The sequence below is a fragment of the Falco cherrug genome, chromosome 2, assembly GCF_023634085.1.
Source record: "Falco cherrug isolate bFalChe1 chromosome 2, bFalChe1.pri, whole genome shotgun sequence".
In the NCBI taxonomy this organism is placed as follows: Eukaryota; Metazoa; Chordata; class Aves; order Falconiformes; family Falconidae; genus Falco; species Falco cherrug.
In genome coordinates, this window is record NC_073698.1 from 106518133 (window position 1) to 106540531 (window position 22399).

The following is a 22399-nucleotide window of genomic DNA, read 5'->3' on the forward strand; positions in this document are numbered from 1 at the left end:
TGCAACCAGGGACATAGGCTGTCCATAAGGGGCCACAATGCACCAGAAAGACAGAAGGGGTGTTAGCTGCATACATGCTTCCTTAATCCCCTGTTGCAATAAGAACAACTGCTACGTTCTTGAACAGGGTGCTCGGTGGACCTCTGAGCCCAATTGTCCGCTGTGACAGATCACAGAGGATCTAAGTATCCACCAGTGGTCCAAGCAAGCCACTCAGTTGTCACCAGGGCCTGGGCTATGGGCTGATTGGCACAAAAGAGTCAATGGGATTCAGGAATTGGGGGACTGCCATTGCACGCATGTGTTAAACAAAATCATAGTTATCATCAAATAAACTGATAAAACCCTACTGAAAGAATTAAGAAGTTTCTTTCTTACATGTCTCAAAACTTCTATAAATAACGAAGGAATTACTACAGTTTTCTCTTCTGATCAGCTGTGGCGGTGTGCTTCCCCCCTGCCATCTTGCACCTTATTTCCTTAAGGGACCACCAGTGGCAGTGACCAGGGATGCCTCCAGTCCCTGACAGCAGCATTCCACTCAGAGTAGCTCTGGTGGTTTGCCTGGGGATCCCACAGAACAGGCAAGGGCTCTGACACCAGCCCAGCCGCGTGGGGCCTGGCCCGAGGCGAAGGCCTCACAGCCGCTGTGGCTGCAGGAGAGGCCGGGACGGCCCCTGCACGTGTCACAACGCCCCTGCCCCGTGCTGACACGCCAGGCCCCGCTGGCCTCCAAGGGCCGGTCAGCACAGAGTAACTGACTGAGTCCCACCTCGCCGTGAGCACAAACCTGGCGTTTAGAATCCTCTGTTTTGAGGATGAAACTCCAACCACTGGATGGGTGGAGGCGCCTGGACCTCTCCCACCCTGAGCAGGGACACCTTGTTGGGAAGACTCGTGCCTCCAACTATGTTGGATATTACCTGGGAAAGCGTTGTTTACTAAAGCACTGAACTCTGAACTCGAGCTCGATTGTTGCAATAAGTGCATTTATCAACGGCAATTTTGAATTTTTATATCTGTCTCCTTAATAAATCATCTATTTTTATCAACTTTGTGAAACCATTTCAGAGAAAGGCCTTAACCTGGGCTCTGAGAGGCACACGACAACACTGATGAGTGGCTGCACATATAATCCTTTAGACTTAAACCCACTGACCAAGTCTGAGACTTTGATTGGATCTAGGCACACCTAGACTCCTTTCTGGGAAGAAGGAGTTTAGAAAGTAAGAGGGTCCCTCCTGAACCTCACAACTTAATGGGAGAGCTGTGTCCCCCCTCCCCTGGCCACTTGTCAGACTCTTACCCCTCAATGTGCCATGAGCTATGTAGACAACAAAGCTATGTAGCTTTGTGGCTGTTCATACCACAAACATGGCATTTTATGTTAGCATTTCCATTGCTTGCTGCCGTATAAACCAGGCCAACAGCAGCTCTGCAGAGATTCTGCACAACAGTCATTAGAATTTGTATTCTGACATCGTCAAATCCTTTGCTTACGACACCTTTGTTCTACACAGGTGCCTTCCAACAACATCTCCTCTTCTGTATCTAGATGGAGCCGCTGAAGATATTACCTACCCACCAGCTCCTTTTTGCTGCCAGATAGTTCTGCGGACATAGTAGAAATTGTACACACACACACCAAATTTACTCCAGCAAAAACTTACCCAAGCCAGTTTAATCCATCCTCATCAGCTTATTGCACTGAAGCCAGAGCAGAGGCCCTAGAGCCATAAACAACCATCAGATGGTCAAACACTCGTCATTCAAATACGGCACTGAGAGACAACAAAAGAATCCTCTTGCTTTAAGAAAAGAATAAAAAAGCCAAGGAAAAATAAAGAAAAGAAAAAAAAAAAAACCAACCTCGTGCAAAATGTAAGACACCTGCCATGTCCTAGGGAAGTAACCTCCCCAGTTTTCTGCAGCATATAGTCCGGGTCAAGAGACCAAGGGCTAGGAATTGCCTGGAAACTTAAGACTTCTTATAAAAGGCCAAGATTTTTAATTGAGGGAGAGGCAGAATAGCAGAGAAAGGAAGTCCCCCACCTCAGCTGTGGTTTCCCTGCCCAAGAGCTCTCAGGCTCCCTCTGGGACTAAAATCACCCGGGATGGCAGCCAGCACTTCTAACTATAAGGCAGGGGGTCTGTGGTTTGGGATTGCACGCTCGCAGCTAATCCAGGGTACAATTGCTATAGACCAGTGCTTTGCACAGTGACAATGAATGGCAATTCTTACTGTTAAATGCAGTCAGACCAGCAAGATTTTGCCCTAAGGCTTGAAACTAGCCTAGCTTCTTCTAAGCCTTCTCATCATGAAAATGTCTAGTTCCCAATTTAAATTATAAAAAAAAAAAATATGAAAATGTGGATTTGTAAATATGAAACTTTTCTGTCTGTCATAGGACAGGCTTCGGTGTGTTAGCACCCTTTCGCAGTTTCAGCAGCTCACATAGAGCTTCCTTTGAGGAGTCCTGCAAGGCTTACATGCACTTTGTTTCCATGTTAGTGCACGATGTGAGATTTATTAGAGTTATCACCTTCTTTACTGTTAATCTCAGGAGTAAGACTATCAGCCTTTGGAAAAGTTTGTTTTCTGGTAAGAGGACTACAGGGAAAAAGGTTCAAAACTGAGAAAAACGTATGTAAAAAGAACATGATTTTTCTGTAAAGACAGAAAATTCTTGTTGCGTTAATGATGCCTCAGTCATGAGGACAGAGAGAACAGCAAGCTAGACTCTCAGAGATGGTAGAATGCAGCATGACCCAGTGTTAATGCAGAAGGCAGTAATCCCGTGGGGGTTTTTTGTCAGCCAAAACATTCATGGCTTATGTTGTGATAATTGTAATTGATGCCATTTACTTTGTAACTGGGGAACTACTTACAAAGTACACAGTACATTGTAAACATTTTTGCATAATCAATATTAGCTCAGGCTCCTGCTATTGTCTAGCTGCTTCCTGAATGTTAATGCAGCCTGCATTATACTATTAAGCAAGCAACTCAAAATAAATTACTTGGGAATTCTTAACATATCACATTTTCCTGTAAACAATGAAAGTCACATGAGGAATACAAATGAACTGGAATGAACCACAGTGAAGTTATAGCCATGTCACGCTAAGAGTCACGTTAAAATCCAGTGAGTTGGGCCTCATGTATGTGGATTTCAGCAAGCAATCTTTGAACATGGCATCAAATTGTAGTGAAAGACGCTGCGGCTTCCTTTTAAGTAATGGTTTCCCTCTTTACCTTCCACATATTACTGGAGTTGAGATTGAAGTCAGCTAATCCTCTTCCTTTGTATTTGATCCATCTGTATTTTGTAAGTAACACAGGAGGCCTGGAGCCTGCAAAGACAACTGCAGTGCCAGCGACCCATCTGCATGGCCGCTGAAGCCAAAGGCGATTTGCCCACCTGAATGTTTCACAAGATGCCTTAGGGAGAGACTCGGAATTACTTCATTCAAATAAAATAACTGCATACATTTTTGCAAGCTCGTAGTTGAAGACATCATCAGCTTTATCATCTACCATCTCCTGTAAGTATTAAAAGAAAAGTGGCAACTGCTGCCAGTGTGCTTTGTCCCAATACTTACCGGGGCAGGATGGCCTGGGAACATGCTCCAGGTATCTGTGGACGTTTGTGAAAGTTCATACGTGTGGCAGCCAATAAGATGTGCATGCGATACAATTCAAGCTGTGTATCCTATTCAGACTAAAGGTTTCTGAGCAGGGTAAGAGGCCAGAGGTGTCTGGAAACATCAGTGTCAAAAGCTGAGGTGTCTGTAGCCTTCCAGCATCTTCAACTTTACACGGCAGCTGTGGATTGCCATTTTTTGATGCAAAGAGAATTTGGGTACATGCATCTTTTTCACAGGACCACAGAAGAGCTGAAGTTGGAAAGCACCTCTGGAGTTTGCCGGGTCCACTCAAAGCAGGGCATTCGAGTGGGTCCTTGACACCTTCTAGCACTGCTGCTGAAAGCAGCTCTCTGCCTTTTTCTTGTACTTTGATCCTTGTTTCCACTTTCACACTGCCTCCTTCCCCTGTTGTCAGCACAAATACTGGTGCAGCCGCTTGCTGAACTGAAATGATGAACATACCTGAGTTAAAACCACACTACATCACATGGAACTGATTTTAAACTGTATCGTGTCTCTGATGTGGCTCCCGGCAGCTGCACCAATGCTTACACTGACAAGATAGGAGGTAGCCCAAGGCCAGGAAAGAAAAGCCAAGACCCAGACAGGCTGAGCCAATTCCTTCTGTAGCATGCAAACTCTGTCATTCAAAATGCACATGCCAGAGTCATGATTTGAGGTTTCTTAATTTTATGCAAATAATCACAATGTTGATACAAATTCAGGCACGGATACAGCTGTAGCAGTATGAAATTGCCCTGCACTTGCACAGATTTTCCCATTTCTGAGCCTGTTGCAGTGGTATTGCCTGTAGGGCAAAGTTTAATCCGAATCAGCCCCTAGACCATGAGCCAGTTCATCTGCTGAACTACCTGACTCACCCTAAACCTCAGACAGCATGTGAGACACCACTGAGGCAGTCTGAACCCACATAACCAGCCTTGGTGCACAGCTTGCAACACGTATTCTCCAAAGTCTACATCAAACCTAAAGGTCTACATGACTGCAAGGGTTGGTAACTACAAAGAAAATGCTGGTAAGCGTGAGAATGGATGAGCACAGTGCTACTCTTCAGATGTCTGTAATTATAATGGCTTTTGGAGAAATGAAACTGAAGTGGTCTGAACTAAATGGAGTAAAGTACCAGCTTGATCTAACAATTCCCATTTGATAGAACAACGTATTATGCAAGGATTGTGGGAAAGCACTGCAAGTTAGTTTACCTGTTTTGTGGCAACGATGCAGGCTACCAAGTATAGGCAACTATAGGCTTTGTCTGACTCTCCAGGTCCAGGCCAGTTAGCTTCCACATGAAACACCAGATGAGATATTTTTGGGTGTGGACAAGAGCACAGTTACCAAACAAGCACCTGCTTGAACTCTCCTGTGAAAAGCAAGCCCTGGCAAGAAATTAAGGTATGTGAAACACACTACTTCTTCTCACTTAACAGTACTGGCACAAGAGCCAGGGTGTTTTCCACCCACTGACCACGCATGACCAAGCTATTCTGCATTATTAGATACAAAGGATAAACGGTTCAAAAATTAATCTATAACCAAGTAAAAATGCCTCCTGACACCTGCAATCAGTCCTAAACAGCCACCCGGTCACAATAATCTACACAGGCACGACCTCCAGGCTTCATTATTGTATCCTCCAAGCCTGAGAAAGGTGGCAGAAAGCAGACTAACAGTCAGACTCCATCTTCAGAGCTCCTGTGTGTTATCAGACGAGCTTTCAAACTTGTCTCCTGTTTATGCCACAACAACATACAGCGAACAACACTTACTCAGTGACCTCACTGGGGTAGACTTCTGGGCTAAATACCCAACACACAGTACCTTTCAAGAGACTCAGTACTGGTATCTGGATATCTGGTAAGAACATGTGAATTAGCTAAGCAAGACGTTAGAAAGATGACAAAGTAGTTGTACAGTTACTAGTTTCTTGCAGAAAAACTAAATGCAAATTTCTTTGCAAAATGGACACACATATAACTTCAACAAAGTATTTGTTACACACTTTTTTACTTAATATATACACATATCAGAAGTTAATTTAGGTAGGAATTTGGGTACAAAAATAGTTTATTCCATGTATTCCTTCAAGAACATACTTTGGTGCATCGTTTTGCAGATTTTTCTGCAAAAAAACCATTCTTTTACAAAACTCAATTTTTAAACAAAACTATAAGCTTCCTACCTTTCTCCTCCCTTCCTAAAACACCAGCAATTAAACACTTAGACGATGGTGATCACTGAGGGGGGAGGAGGGGGGAGACACTTATTCACTGTAGCAAAAAGGAAAGTTATATCTATAAATCACTACCTTGAAGAATATACAGTTCAACAGGCACTTGCTGCTTCTTGACCAGGCAACTTTCATACTGATCCCAATGGAATTTTACCTTGATTAATTACTTGCCAGATTCACTCACAGACAAGTTCAGGCAGCATAGAGTCAAAGGAGAGAATGAGGAATGTAAAGTTTTGGCATAAAAACAAGTGCTTCTTAAAGGCAAAGTATCTTTTCTGCAATTATAATATCAAAATTAAATAAGATTTGGAATAATTTTATTTTGCTACTTAAACCTATGACATTTAGAAACCCTCCTCTGTTTCATTTTTCTCATGAAGATATTACTACTTCCTTAGATGATTTTACTTGTTTTTTCATGTGCAGTGACAAACCCAATTATATGGAACTTTTGGTCTGAACTTTTGCATCTGAGTGTGAGTTTATTCTAGTACTAGTTGTGCTCTTCTCAAAAACAGAAGCAAAAATAATTTAATAAGTAACATTTTTTCAGCCTTGGATTTCACCAGTTTCACCAATGGATTATACGGTTACCTTCAGACCACAAAATAACAGGTATCACTGGATTAAGGTTTAAATTAGTATCTACATATTATCTATGTAGATATGCACACACACCCAGTATTTCTCAAAAGCAAAGGAAGATGTAGTTGATCAAAGCCAGGTTGTAAGTTGCTCGCTGTTACTCTGTAAATGCTGGGGCACCCTTCAGTGTGCTCGTGTGGACTGTGACAGATAATGAGTTATCAAAAATGCATGAGTACCAGCAGAGCACCAGGCTCCAAAAACTAATTAATAAGCTCCTATCTACAGAGTTAGTCACAGTGATCATCCTTACATGGTTAGGTAGATTATTATTTTCATTATGAAACCAATACCCAAAGTTTCCATGCCGTAGGAGGCAACAAGGACCCTGCAAACAGCCTGGTTTAAAGAACGTGCTCTTCTTCCCTCTGGTGTCCTGCATGGTAAATTGGGGGGCAGAAGGAATGAGGCAGTGTACAGACATGAATGACCACAACACCTGCATTAACAGATTATGCTGAAGCACGTGTTAACTGTAACGTTCAAGTGCATTTTATTGTGTTACATAATATATACAATCTTAAAATGGAGAACATTTCACACACAGGTTTTAAGACCTCATTGCTGTCACTACAGCATTGAACAGATGATACACTTCCTATCAAATCATCAAGAAAACCCAAAACTACTCTATTTCAGATTACAATCTCTTTCAATGTCCCACTGCTTAAGGCTATAGTTCTACTACCTGAGCTGATTTTGTTAATTTCAATTTTTTTAATCTCCATGGTTGGGGGGCAGCGTGGAATGATTGCGCACACTTTTCAAAAAACAGGACTAGCAAGAAAAATGTTGGTAGTCACTTTGTAAACTTTGCATTAAAAATATGTAAAATAAAAAATGTGGTACTTACAAAACTGAATACAGCATACTTAACAATCTTGAATCTAAAGTGAAAAAACAGCACTTCATTTTATAATGTACTTCAGTCTCACCATACTTGAAAGTCATGCAAAAAATGGTGCCTGTTTCTTCATATTTATACCACTGTTATGTCACCAATCTTGTGAGCGATGTCATACTATAAAAAGAAAGAATATCATTAATCTATATTAACAAGAGGCTAGATACTGTAAAATACAGCAACTCAATGTACAATCCAGATCACCACCCAAATTATGGTCATTCAGATTACAGAGTTTACACCTGTGTCTTGCAGAAAATGAGTGCAGTGGCGTAGCAAATTGCCTCCATTTATCAGTGGATGCTAAATGACTGTAAGTTTAACTTCATAGCAAATTTTCAGTATCTTCACATCAGTTATTTGAAAATCCTCGTGGATTTCCCAGCGCATGCCAACTGCAATTCATTTTTAAAGTATCTGTCAAGTCTGCTTAGATGTCTCTTTCTTCAGTTTCATACCGGTAACTTGAATTACCAAAGAACCACACTTTTTTGTGGTTACTGCTATAAACACTCAGTTTTCTCAAAGAATCCAGTGACTCATCCCAATCTGCACACTTGCTTGTTTCACCATTTCCTTAGAAGTCGGTTCTAGTTCCTTGCCTATTTTTGTTGACTTTTTCTGGGGATACTTTTCTGCACAAAGATAACAAAAAATAATTCTTTGTTCCAATTACAGTCCTTTATCAGCTCTGTATTCTTTCAGTTAATATTCCAGGACTGATATTGTAAGAAAAATTATAACTAAGCATTTTTGCTACCACTCCATGCTGCAAACCTGCCTTACCTATATGCTGCCTGTACTCAAACTCTGCTGACAGTCACCAATATTAATTTTCCAAACATGATATGCTAACAAGAAACAAATCTTCCTAATCAATATTCCACAAATGTATATGGATATATTGCATTTACTGGAAACAACTCATATTCTAATCCATCATTGCAGCTTATTACAGGCTTTTGTATAATTAAACCAGTCCTCACAGATTTTTAAAATGTGCCTCAATGCCACAATAGTTTCTCCGTAAAACCAGTAATTTAAAAAACTGACTCAGGCGACCTCTTAACATCTCACTTTCTTCCTTGCAAACTGTCACATTTCAATTAGAACTACACATCAAATAAAATCTTTCAGCTGCACGTGACAGTGAAAATAATTGAGTACCTTCACAAAACCTTGCTTGAAAGCACAACTCAAATTAGGACGAAGTACTGCTTGGCGTTAAAACCCCACATTTGCCTTCTTTCTATTTAAAGCTATTATCTAGCATGAGAATCGGTTTAACAGCTACATTCTGGGTATTGTTTATATACTTACTCTTTTAAGGAATATTAAGAGGCACATTAATTGGGACAAAGTGGCCTTTCTGTCTGTTTTCTTGCCTTTGCACCACAGCTAACACAGCACTCCACTTTCCCACCTCTTGCATTAATAGCTCTTGAACAGATAACTAGTTAATAATTAGTAAACGTGTGCCTTTTAAATAAAGATTAAACTGCTCCACACACAGTTCATCCTACCACACTCTATTAGAAAAGCCTGAATAAATAGAGTTCTTACATGCTAAAACGTTTCTAAATCTAGCTGTTCTCGGGGATAAGGCTGGGGTGCAAGTAGGGGCTCATGCAATGACGGCTCTCCATCAAGCACGTCCTGTTCGCTCCCTCTCATGAATGAGTCAAGAGACAGCATACCCTGCTTAAGAAGAAAAAAGTCTGCTACGTGGCACAGAGACAAGCTGGGACGGGGTGAGAGCTTTCGATCCCCCAGCTGTTTGGAAAAGCAAATTTTTTTAAAAATCAGATGCCTAAATGAGCTAGAAAGGCACAACAGAACAAATACAAGACAACATAATCTGTTCTCGTTTGCCTGCACTGTCCTGATACTTTCAGTCTTGATTTTCTTCTTCTTTACTTCTCATCTAAGTGAATCTCTAGCAATAAAAACCAAAGAAGTAGTAAAGAAAAATGCAGTCCGGCAAGTGAACCCTAGCATGCAGCCAGAGGTTATTCACGCAGCTGTGGTAAAGAAAAAAAAAAAAAAAAATCCACCCACCAGTGTTGTCACTTATAAACAAGATGTGGTAACTCTTTTGGATCTTGCAAGAAAAATATCAATTAACGAGATACTGCCGTCTGCCCAGGTACTTGCAATCATAACTTTGCTACATTTGAGCTGATAAAACAGGACCCAGTCTAAAATATATCTGTATATAGTTCAAAGCACCTAGTGCCTAAACCAGAGATAAAGGAGAGAAACTGGCTAGGAACAAAAATTATGACAGAAAAGATCAGTAAAAGGCATGACCCTCCACAAACACATGATCAAGAGCAGAACTCAGAAAAAGGAAAAAGTGTCTAAAAATCCATCCTGCTTCAGCGGTGAAATCAATCCAGCAATCAGAAATAAAAAGGCAGCATGTGATAGAAAGAGGAAGGTCAGCTGGCAGTGTAAGTGGGAAGCTGACGTTGCAGGCAAAGTGGTATGAAAAGCCCAACACAAAGAGTAATTTGTTACGCGCAGGGCCAACGATGACAGGAAGGAGCTTTACATCTCTCTTTACATATCCCAGCCTGGCAGTGTGAGTACACACAGCCAGGCACCTCCAACAGCAGTAACGATGATCATCAACACATCTTGATTCTGTATTTCCAAAACAAATAGGAAGAACTACCTTACCCTGAGAATACCTTCCAACGTGCTAATAAGGGAGCAGGAAGGAAAAAGGTGGTGAGGGAGTGCCAAGGGACCCAGCTGAGTGCCAAGGGGCACCAGCCCAGGTGCATACCCTCTCCTACATGCTACTGAGCAGAAGGAGAGAGAAGCCACCTACTTCTGAGGTGATGCCAAGCAGGCATCCAAGCTGCAATCTCTGACAAAGCCTCCATTTCCCCTTGAGCTGGCAATGGGCTTTGGGGAATTTTCCACCCTCAAGAAACTGCCTCATGAGATCTGCCCTACTATTATTTTTACTACAACTTGAAATATCCAGGTAGCGCTGGGAAGTACTGGAAGAGCGACTACTGTCAGGACAGAATTAAAAACCAGCAAGCAGCAGGGGACAGAGACAACCACAGATGGTCTCACCAAGATAACTATCTTTAAATACATATACTTGAAAATTTTCTAAGATCACGAAAGAAGTAAAAATAAGCACTAGATGGGCAGCTGGTGAAGACTAAAAAGACCCATCACAGATAGTTTTAAAAAAACAGACAGTGCAATGGGACACACTAGTTCCAAAAGTCCTTAGAAGTCAAGACAACTATCTCTTATTCTAACAGACATGGAAGCTGAGGAATAAGGAAAAGATGTCAATGTTTAGAGAAAAAAAAACAACAACAAAACAACAGAAAAAACATCACACAGCTAAGTCATGACAGAGCCAGGATATCAATCCTCATCCTCCACTTCATTAATAAGACTCCCTTGCCTTGGAATTATTTTATTTTTGTTATTATTGCAGGTGAGTGAGCTTTTGTTAGCTATGCTGGGCATTACGGATGTCCTAAGCTTCCCTGCATGTTCAGCAATTTCCCCACCACCTACAAACCATAAAGCCGGCAGCAAGTTAGCTAGTTAATATGGTTGGCACAGACACAGGATGTTGTCAGAATAAAATTCACGTGTGTAACAGAATGACCCAATTTTCACTGTCAGTTGGATACCCCACTCAGGGTGCTGATTAAAATCCTAGCTTGCTCAGGTAACACCAGAGGCAGGGAAATTATGCTGATTCAGGCAACAAAAAAAGACCGTTGAGCGTAAAGGCTCTAACACTCCTTCCAGCTCTTTTATCTAGGAATAAAGGATTTTAGCGGGTGTCTGAGATTCCTGCCTACCCACCCACTTCACGCACTATTAAAAAAATCACACTGATATGCATATATCATATTTAAATAATACACCTAAAATATTTCAAGTAGCAACATAACCCTGATTTTAAGAGCATGTAATTGATGTTTAGAACTTCAATGTCTTTCAAGTATGCAAGTCTAGCATAATCAGAACTGCATGTTATCTGTACAAGAACCACAATTTTCATTGTCTTGCTCCTAAAAGAAAACCAACATATACAATTATGATGTCTGAGATTTTTTTTCCTGAATGAGCTGCAAATGAAGAACGATCTCTGGTGACCTTTGGTGACCTCAGATCTTCAGTATGAGGAAAACAGACATTTTAATGATGAACCCTAAGCTCTCGTCCATACTAGTCAATCCGGCTTCAGATACACTTTTTTTTTTTTTTAAAATGAATAAAAGGGATATAGGAATATGCACCTCCATCCTAGCAACGTTGGTAAAGGTAATACAGCATTTCTCACTCTTTTAAAGACTGTCAAAAACTACATTCATACCTCAGCTGTATGTTTCCTTTAATGATCTCTGTACAGCTTTACAGCCATCGGTTTATACAGAAAAACAAAATGTCTTAATTGAAGCAGATTACAACAACCATTTCCTTACATCAATTATTTTCCTAAGTGCTACAAAAATAACTTTCCAGCACCTAAGGTGATTATTTTGCTTTCCGTTGGAAAACGTACCATTTCTTAGCAAGTCCCTGCAAACCACCTGCCGAGCCACACGGTCGCAACTCAGCCACCGAGAAAGGGAGGCAGGCTGCCGGACAGCCGCCAGAGGGCGCCCAGGATCCTCAACACTACATTTATTACTTTATTTCAATACAAAGCACTCGTAATTAGCCATAACATGTTTTTTTCCCCAAGTGGGCTGGAGACCGTATGGGAGACCACAGAATTTTTTTTTAAGGTTCTGTGCTTTAAAGACTGTGATTTTCCCCATCTTAAATAAGGATACAAGGTAATTAAATTAAATAGGTTACCTAAAGAGGTCACCCAAACCACACATCGAGTCTGACGCCAGAGAAAAAGATACTGCAATTCCTAAGCAATTTCATATTTAATTACAAAACATAAGGACGAAACCAGGGCAAGACCAAACAGTTCATCTGAACCTGCGTCCTTTCAGTAAGTTGTAATTTTTCTTGTGTACCAAAAAGAAACAGGCAAGAATATATTAAAATACAGTAATTGCAAGATTTACTTTGTATTTTACAGTTCTTACAGCTGAGACAAACTGTTTCTGGTCTTGACAGTTACAGGATTGGAAGTGACACGGAAAGGCATTTTATTTATCTGGGTAAGAAGTTTTGTGCTAGCAGCCACAACATAAGCTTTTTGACATGTTCCACAAACCATCAGCTATGCCCCAGAGTTGGTATCATCTTTAGCAGTCACAAGCAATTCAGTGGGTTTATGTATCGCCAACAGTTGCCTTTATCTCTGGCCTAAGCCTCCCTCCCACCTGGGCTATTCTACTGGTAAATGGAAATCTTAAGTAATTTTTTTACCTTGATTCCTACAGTTAAGCAAAGCACAGCACAAGTGTTCTGGCTTCAGCAAAGTTTCTTAGAAACACCACCCTTTCAGTTGACTAACGAGTCATCTGTGAGTTGATGATGATGATGGTTGCAATCAGAGACCTTAAACACCAAAGATGGCTGCTCTGCTGCACATTAACTTCTGTGACATCTGACTAATCCTGACTGCTGTTTCAGAAGTAAAATGTTACCAAGTGATATGGAATAGGGAGATTAGATTCGTGTATGGGATAATAGTTTCACTGACAAATCATGGAGCAGGCCAAAGCGTAAGCTAGGAAGAGGTGTTACTTCACTTGTACAGCAGTAACTGGCCACAAGAAACAAAATGTCAAGTTTCTTTCCTATTCACACAGAACGTAATTTGCAAAATTGACATAATTGGAAGCTATTATACTAATGGTACTAAATTACCTTTATAGCTCTTTACTATCTGATTTAGTATTCCTTGACACAACACTCACCATGAATTGCTACCTAACCTGAGTGAACACTGCACCCCCAGAGATGTTGGTGCCGAGAGCAGCAAGTAGCCGTGCTGTCACCAGACAGCCCTGTCTGGGGTGTTCAGGAGACTCTAGTCTACAGTTTCTTCTAACTGCTTCTTTATACAGTATTGTTAGTAAGGATAACCAAAAATGTCACATGCAGAAATTATGCATGATAGGAAGAGTACAAGATTGCAATTTAACTAACAAAGATATGCTGACTATATAAGCAACTCTAAATGTAAAAAAGGTTTTGCAGAATGTCTGAAAACCACTAAATCAGATGCTGTTTTCCAGAGTAGGGAAATGCTTCAAGAAGTTGGACAGTTATTTGTGCTTCGAGAATTCAGATTCCTCCTACAAAGCTCCTCACAAACTCATCAGGCTTGCTGCTTTCCTCTGTTTTGCAATTAGAAAAAACACTCCAGAAAGCATCCAATACCCTTCAGGTACAGCACTCAACTTTCGTCCTACCCGCCTGCAGCTCACAGAACCACAGCACCCAGCCCTGAGAAGTGGGACAACTGTCACTGCATCACACAGCTTTTCTGTGCTTCCCAGTGGACATACTGCCTCCAGAGGTTTTTCCCTGAAGGAAAAATTAGATTACTGAAGGTAAAATGATGTGGTTTCAGATGTTAACGTCTATTCTAATATTGCCATGTTTTGAAATTGTTACATAATCAAGTTGTGTAACCAACTCATTCAACTGTTTCATAAAGCTACTCCCCTCCCGCCACCTAACAATCCTGGCATTGTACAAGGTTCCTGTATGAGTGGCACAGCTTTCTGATGCTTCCTGAATAATACAGTAGAATTGTCCTTCATCTGTTTTTTTTTTAGATAGCATTGACCAAAGGAAATTTCAATGACTGTTAATCCACTAAAAATGAAGACCCAGCTAGCGGCTGAATCTCCCTATTCCATATCACTTGGTAACATTTTACTTCTGAAACAGCAGTCAGGATTAGTCAGATGTCACAGAAGTTAACGTGCAGCAGAGCAGCCCTCTTTGGTGTTTAAGGTCTCTGATTGCAACCATCATCATCATCATACTGACTTTGCATATTCGAAGCAAGCTGACCCATACTCAACAGCTGAAAACTTAAGCCTTCAAAACTCCAACTTACGAGGAGGGTGCCACCACATCGACTTACAACAATACGAAAATCACAGCAGGGACAATGCAATCCTGTTTACTGTCACAGTGGTCATTTTATAAAATGCAGGTTTATAGTTTTCTCCTGATAGCTGAGCCTGTACCGTTCTGCAAAAAGCCTAAAGCAAGTTTAAAAAAGCAACAGAACCATCACAACTCGTTATTTTTATATTAAGATGCAAGTCTTCATGTTGTTATTGTTCAAGCAATCATCTACAGTGAAATCACCCACAAGTGAAGAGGAATTTTAGAGTTAAGCTGAGAGTTGGAAAGGTAGGCAACATCCATAGACTTTCTTTCCCTCTACTCTTGTTTTTGCCCCTTGATCAGGTATTTTCTTCACAGGCTCTCTTGGTTGCACAAGAAAGCAAGGCTAAGTTCCTGTCATCAACTGTTTTCTAAAATAGCCTAACAATGCATTATCACAGAGCTTGACAGAACCTGAACTTCTCCATGTGTGAATTTGAACCAGTAAGCACAAATACGCAAAGATGTTCACAGAATGAAACCCTGCAAGGCAGACCTTTTAAAGAAACTTCACCCAAGGCATTGTCTAATACATATAGAAGGACCACAAAGGTTTTGTAGAACGACCACATAACGGAAAGGCCTCTATTCTTTAAGGACACTCTCAGGAAAGCGCTAGTGGATTTGTTGGAATTCCCACAGACAAGCTGGGAGTACTCAGCTTCTCTGACTCACAATCTTCTTGTCTCCAAATAAAAGACCTGGGGCAGCAGAGGCATGAGAGTACCATCTGTGACAGAACTGCCACCTAGGAAAGGATGGAAGTCTTGAACTTAACATTAAAAGGGCGTAGAAAGGTTTCTTAGAGCTCTACAAATGAAGACAAATCTGAAACTTCATTTTTATCAGGTTTTCTTTGGTATTTAAGCACAAGTCTTAATTTGAAATAAAATAAAATAAAAAACCTAAAGGTTTTTCCACCAGACTCCATTTAATTTTATATGTTTGTACACATGTATTAGGTTTTTTATAGATATATATACACAAAGAAGTGACCAAAACATCTGGCATGACACAGGTACATATATGAAGATACGCAGCCCTTATGAACAAATGTAAGTTAATTAGGCCTCCAAGTATTATATCACAGAACAATTTGGGTTGGAAGCAACCTTAAAGATCATCTAGTTCCAACCCCCCGACCCCAACATGGGCAGGGACACCTTTTACTAGACCAGGTCGCTCAAAGCTCCATCCAGTCTGGCCTTGAACACTCCAGTGACGAGGCAAAAGGGGGTCTACAAGAAAGCTGGAGAGGGACTTTTTAAAAGGGCATGTAGTGATAGCACAAGGGGTAATGGTTTTAAGCTGAAAGAGGGTACATTTAGATTAGATATTAGGATGAAATTCTTCACTGAGACACTGCAACAGGTTGCCCAGAAAACTTACGGGTAATAGGTGCCAGACTTTGTTTCCTAAAACTAAATATGTGCCCAAGACAACACTGGATAAGTTACATTAATCTTAGGTAAAGCGGCAAGGACAGTAATCAGCTGGTTTACAAGGCCAAGGGGTGAGGAGTATCCCAAGTCAACTTCATTTGAATCAAAAGAGATGCACATTAACTGGCAATATAAACCCAAGCATTTTATCAGCATGCTCTGAGTGCTGTAAACCTGCCTGTTTGAATTTTAAAAAGACAAGAATTTATCTGTTTCAAGGAATTTTTGGTTCTACCTAAAATAGAGAGGGATTAAATTTATTTTATAGTTCCTTTCCAACTTTACATTTCAGAATAACTGTTGAGACTGCTCTGGTATGGTTTTAAAATTGTAGATACACAGATGATATGATCAATCAGAAACCACAAATAAGCTCATGTTTTAAAATATCTGAAGTCTTACTTGCCTCAGAAATTGGGGGAGGGGTGGGGCAAGAAATAAAATGATTAATGCCAGCATGGTACACACAGCCATATTTATTAGTTCACGTCCAATTACATAAAGAGAAAGCTGAAGCCATACACAAGTGCTGCTTTAAAATAAAGACAGACTACTGTTTTCTCCAACAGTTTTATTTCAAAAAGTACACAAGTCTGTCATGGAACTACAGCATTTTAAAATTCTGGATTTTGTTTTTACAAATTCACTCACAACACTTGTATTGTAAAATACCATTCCCCCAAAAGTGTGAATAGAAAACCTCATACTGAAATTCATATCAATATTCAAGTCCATGCCTTGTGCATGGGAAGTGTAACGTAACATCGTAACGTTTTGGATTCCAGGAAATATTATTGCTCCCATTTCAATTGAGCTGTGCCTCAATGCTAAAGGACCGATAACCAAAGGGTCTCATAAAGCACCTATCAAGTGTATAAAACACTGTTTCAGTGACACAAATAGTATGTCTTTAGACTGAACAAAGATCTAAAGTGATCCAGAATATACACTGTTAAGAACAAAACCAAAAGCTTATAATGAAAACCAGTAATATACAATATTAAGCATTACAGAAAAACTTGCAATTATGAAGTACTTGTACTATTAAGCAGGACGCATACATCTAATATGAGTGCAACTATCAGAGCTGATAAAGATGTATGCATTGTACATTTCTTTCAGAAGTCATGTTTTACCCCTCCAACAAGGCATTTCTGTGCACTACACTGCTTTGGAAGAAGTGTTTATTTCTAGGTAATGAAGTTTCACACAAGTATCTTTAAATACCCATTTCAGAAAGTTTATGAAAATGCTTGTAATGAATGGACAAGTGTTACGTAACCTCCACAGTATTACAAGTCTAACACTTTATTCACACCATGCTAAAATTGAGAGGTTTCTTCTATATATAGTAGTCCTCAACAGGCAAGTTTACAGTCATGACATTAACTAGAGGTTTCTTGAGTTCACTTGGAGTATTTACATAATGGTACCACACACACACTTTTTTTTTTTTTTTAAACCAGACATTAAAATGCCACCTTTTAACTGGTGTATCAGCTGCCGTTACTTCCTAAAAGAGTTCTGTTAGCAGAGTTATCTGTAAGATCGGACTCCTCACATGTTTAACCAGTTCATCTCCTACACAGCTAGAAATTCATTGCTAAACTATAGTAGCTGCTTTTGAGAATCATAATCCAGTATAAGTGAACAATCTATTGACAAAACAATTTATAATAGCGGTATTATGTTTTCATAGTAGTGTTGTATCCATTAAAAAAGGCATGATGATAGCAACTTGAGGCAAAGTTTACCCCAAGTCAGAGGTTCTTTATTTCAGATAAGGACTATGTCAGATTCTATTTCTTTTATTTTCCATGCAATTACATAAATAGACAGACACTGTCAAGGCTGCTAAACCTAACAGCTAGGCTCTGAGGGCACATCATGCTGTCCTTTGTCCATTTATTATTTTGTACAAGCCGACAGAGCATTAAGCATGTGTAAACTCTGCTCTGTATGCTTTAGTGAGACGGGTTTCTGTTCTTGAGTGTCCTAGGGCTTACCTGACTGTAAGTACAGGGTCTCAGGCCAAACAAAAAGAACCACCACCAAAACAAACAAAAAAAAGCAAACAAACAAAAACTAAAAACCACATCTAATCTCACGTATGTCCACAGATTACCAAGAACCAAAATTCAATAGGTTTGTTGCCTGGTTGCTTAGGTTTATAGCTATCTCTCAGTTTGTGGTTCAGTTTAGTTTTGTACTCAACTTGTATTTGTAACAACTATACCCTTTCAATTAAAGAAGGCCTTAGTCTCAAGGTAAACAATCATTGTATGATTAAAACCTCTGAAGTCTCTTCTATCACAATAATTGGATGCAAGACGATGTCTCCTCATCTATTGTTCTTCATAAGCATGTGTTTGGCACAGTTACTAAACCTACTATTTACGACACAAGTAAAAGTCAACCACCCATCTCACTGGTACAACTGAGCAGTTTTCAGGAATATAAACACCTAGATCATAATTAGCAACTGAAGGAGTAACTGACATTTTGAAATACAGAACAATACAGAGAGTGAGACTAAAGTCACATCCAAAAATAGGCTTGGAGAGGTATAAATAGTACATACGAATCAAGAAATCAGATCACAGTGTCGTGTTTTAAAAACTGTACCATCATCTAAGCACCTGTTCAAACAGCAAGTTTAGGCACCAGAAATTTCATAAAAACTGAAGTTACAATCAGGTAAAGTTTATTGACAAGGCACACATGAAAGATTAAAAAATCTGATATCTAACAGCATCAGTTTACAATCTAAAAAAGTCCCAAATTTGTAAAACTGTAAGTCTAGAATACTTAATAGCCATTCAAGTTTTTAAATTCAGTATGAAGGGTATGTTCTTTACATTAATAGTGCCAGCCAAAAATTGTGCACTTAACTACAGATAGGACAAACATCTAGTAGTAAGCCAAAGGATTTATTACAGATCTATAAGCAGCTACAAAAAAAAGCAGACACTAAACCTAGAAGTCTGGGAAAATGTTTTCTCTCAGGCTGTTGCTACATACAAATAATCCTAACATCTTTCAACAGGCTATTCAGGTATTTCCTTCATCAACATGAGTGCCACATACTATATGCCTTTAGAGTTTTCCAAAATACCTTGCAGTTTAACATCTACAGCTGGAATAAGCTGAAGGGACTCCCCACTTCCACCCCCTCAGCACAGGATCAAAAAGGAGAAAGTGGAAATTAGGAAGGAAGAAAATAAAAAAAAAATCCACAAAGACTCAAACTGCACTAACTAAGCTTTAAATCCAGCTTCCACAGCTATATAGTATCAGTCATTAGAAGCTGTACATGTAGAAGATAAGGAATTGTTCTGTTCCTCCTGTAATGCTGTAAGTTTGCAAAACTGAGAAGGGTTTTTAATCTAGAAACACAAGATTTGTATTAACTATTCTGGATAACTATTAACTCTATCCCAGCCGAAACACAGACACTATTTCCCTCAGATTCTGGTTGCATGAAACTCTTGCTCTTAAAAGTCCGAACAACTGTTCATAATATTTAGGGCTGTTGAAGAGGCAAGGAGAAACAAGCTTTAAACTCCCTGCAAATTCATACAGAAAAATTTCAGCGTCTTAAGTAAAGGCTAACTACTACTTACATGTATATGGAAAAAAGATGTTTCCACAGTGATGTTAAGAGCAGGAGGACAGATATCAAATACCAGTTACTTAACAGCTTTCATTAAAACCACATGGAGCTTCTAGGTAATTGGTTTGGAAAGAAGTAGAGCACGCTCCCTTAAAATCTAAACAGGCTTTGGAAAATGCAAGGTACAACTAACTTAAGAACTGTATAAAGATACATAGTCATTCTTGCTGTGACCGTAACAGTTGGATCTATAGATTTTAAAGCTTAGATACCACCAACAACCACCCGATAGGACCTCTTGCGTCAGATAACATAAGCATTACATTATCTCCATGACTACAATGAGTTATTATTAAAAAAAAAATCATGTTTCAAAGAGCTTCTGAGGTCTCCTGTCACACTTCCACTCACTGGAATTTTAAATTCAGAGCAGATTAATTATATTACTTGAACCAATGCAATAACTGGTAGCCCCTGAAATAAGAGCTCAAGAAGCGCTCCAAACAAACATTACCAGGTTAAAGAACTGCATAAATACTCAGTTTGAACAGAACTCAAAGCCATCCTCAGTATTTCAGCCCCCTGCAACTACATCAGACAGTGGCCAGGTTCAAATATTTGTCATTGCAAAATTGAGGATAAAGTTTCAGGAACTCTGAGAAACTTCATGGTCTACATATGAAATGCCTTTGTTACTTCTCACTTGTGTCTCGCTGTTACATATTCGGAACTGCACATTAACTGGCATCTCTTCAGCAACCTACCAAAGGTCCAAATGCCTTCAGTGTCCGATATTTATTTAGAAACTTCAATGCTTTTAGCAAATTGTTCAACTGTCATATACTAGTAAGTTTAAAATTAAAAATGAGAATTGGTGGCTTTTCAAACTAACTTGTTCATTATTTTTTTTTCCAAGGAAAATTGCATGCCATTCTTTAAACGAGGGATGGAACACAGTAGTTTTCTCTAATACTTACAATGAACACTTTAAAAACAGCATTAAATTAACAATACTTTATACTATGGACCCATCTTTGCTTTGTGCTGGAATCATCACAGGAACAGCTCCCATTCTACTTAAATTAGGTGCAGCTACCTTTGAAGGTGCAAAGGTTGGGTTTTGACCAGGAGTACGTTCAAAGTCTTCACTTGGGACTTGGCTATATGGAGTTTTCGTATATCCTTCCATATTTGAGGGAGACATTGAACCCAGAGAAGAACGGTTGCTGCCTATGTAACTGCGGGCTGTTGAACTGCGACTTTTTGGAGGTGGAACATCTTCTCTAAAATAAAGAAAAAAAAAACAGTTGTAGAACAACAGTGTTAAACAAAATGTATTTTGAATTAAGAAATTTAAAGTGCTGAAGCTGCTAAATGGCTGAACCAGGCCTCGTCCCTTGTATAGCCCTAATCCAAGGCTGGTTTAAAACTTGGTCAAGTTAATGAGCAGGACAATAGAAAAACAACAGATGATCAATCTGTGTACTCGGGTGCTCTCAGAAATGCAAGTGTTTCTAGAAAAATTAGTATATGTGAATAGGAATTACTTGTTCAAAGACTGAGTGTGCTTAAAGGATCGTGTTAGTTAAAGCAGGCAGAAAGATCATGATCCGAGGAGGACCTTGGAACCGAGGCAGAGACTGGAACTGAATAGATGAATCAACTGGGACAGGGTCAGGTGATGGATTCGCGCAACTGACAAGACCAAAGGAAACTTCTAAGAACTGCGGACATTTACTAATGATTTGATAAGTGTATCTAAGCTGTGCTGTATCCCTTTGTTCTCTGCCACTCACTGGGGTGGTGACCCAGCTCTGAGTTGTGATTAAAGCAAGCCTAGTGGTACCCACATCTGTGTGAATTTTTCCTTTAACAAGGAGTTCAGTCACCATTCCTATGTGAAAGCAAATTTCCAGTTTGTTTCTTTCTATGGTGATACAGTACCCAGAAGAGGCTCACATATTACTTGAAGTTAAAAAATAAATAATAAAAAAAATATCAAGTATTCATTGCCTTTAAAATCTTTATTGAAGTTACACATGACTACCTAACACCACATGCAAAACAAAAAGTTCTCTGACAAGCTGTTAGTACGTTAATAAGCTTTCCAGATTAAGACAGAAATGTCAACTGTTAAGTATCTTATTTGCAGAAATACATATTTAAAAGTTAATCTTCAAATAATACTGCTCAGAAACTAGCGATGTCATTACCTGATATCGTGATGTACTTCTTTCTCATATTTCTTTTCTCTATGTTTCTTACAGCAACAGATGACGAGAAAAGCCAGTACAGAAAGACCCAGCAGAGTTCCTATAATAGCTCCAGCAATTATGCCAGCTGTATTTATAGCTAGAACAGATAAATAACAATACTGTTTAAGTGTCAGATTTGTATGACCAACTACTTTGCTCAAACTCAACATTACAAACAGTATGCTTCCATATGATCCAGGTTAATAGTATAGCGCTGAATCACAGAGGATACGCTTCACTCACATGCATTTAAAACAACTAAGAGTTAACAGTTTTCCACACAAAAAGCAACATTTTGGGAAGTAAAGGCTTCAAGTTACACAAGAGGATTTTAAAAAAAACTTTTAGGAGTTCATTTAAACAAGATTATTCATTTCTAATACACAAAACACTATGTGACCATTACACAGCAAACACTTACGAGGGGTGACATTCAGCTCAACAGAACATTCATCCATGCCCACTCTGTTTGAGGCAATACAACTGTATGTACCAGAATAGTCTTGAGAGGCATTTTTCAAGAGAAGTTCCCCTGTATTTTTATCTACAAAC

The 22399-nt window shown here is 39.5% G+C and overlaps 1 protein-coding gene across 3 annotated transcripts in view; it reads right to left on the reverse strand.

Moving 5' to 3' along the window:
• Positions 1–7019: 7019 nt before the first annotated feature.
• The window catches only part of CXADR (CXADR Ig-like cell adhesion molecule), a 74045-nt gene continuing 58665 nt past the window's right edge, over positions 7020–22399 (reverse strand). For 2 of the 3 annotated variants that reach the window (XM_055701946.1, XM_055701944.1), the window contains 3 exons: positions 22269–22391; positions 21806–21944; positions 16438–20875 (listed from right to left, as the gene is read on the reverse strand). In XM_055701946.1, coding sequence (XP_055557921.1) covers positions 20608–20875; positions 21806–21944; positions 22269–22391 — 530 coding nt within the window. In that variant the 3' untranslated portion in view covers positions 16438–20607. Of the gene's footprint in view, positions 7572–16437; positions 20876–21805; positions 21945–22268; positions 22392–22399 lie in introns of those variants that run through there. The other variant, XM_055701945.1, reaches the window with a different exon arrangement.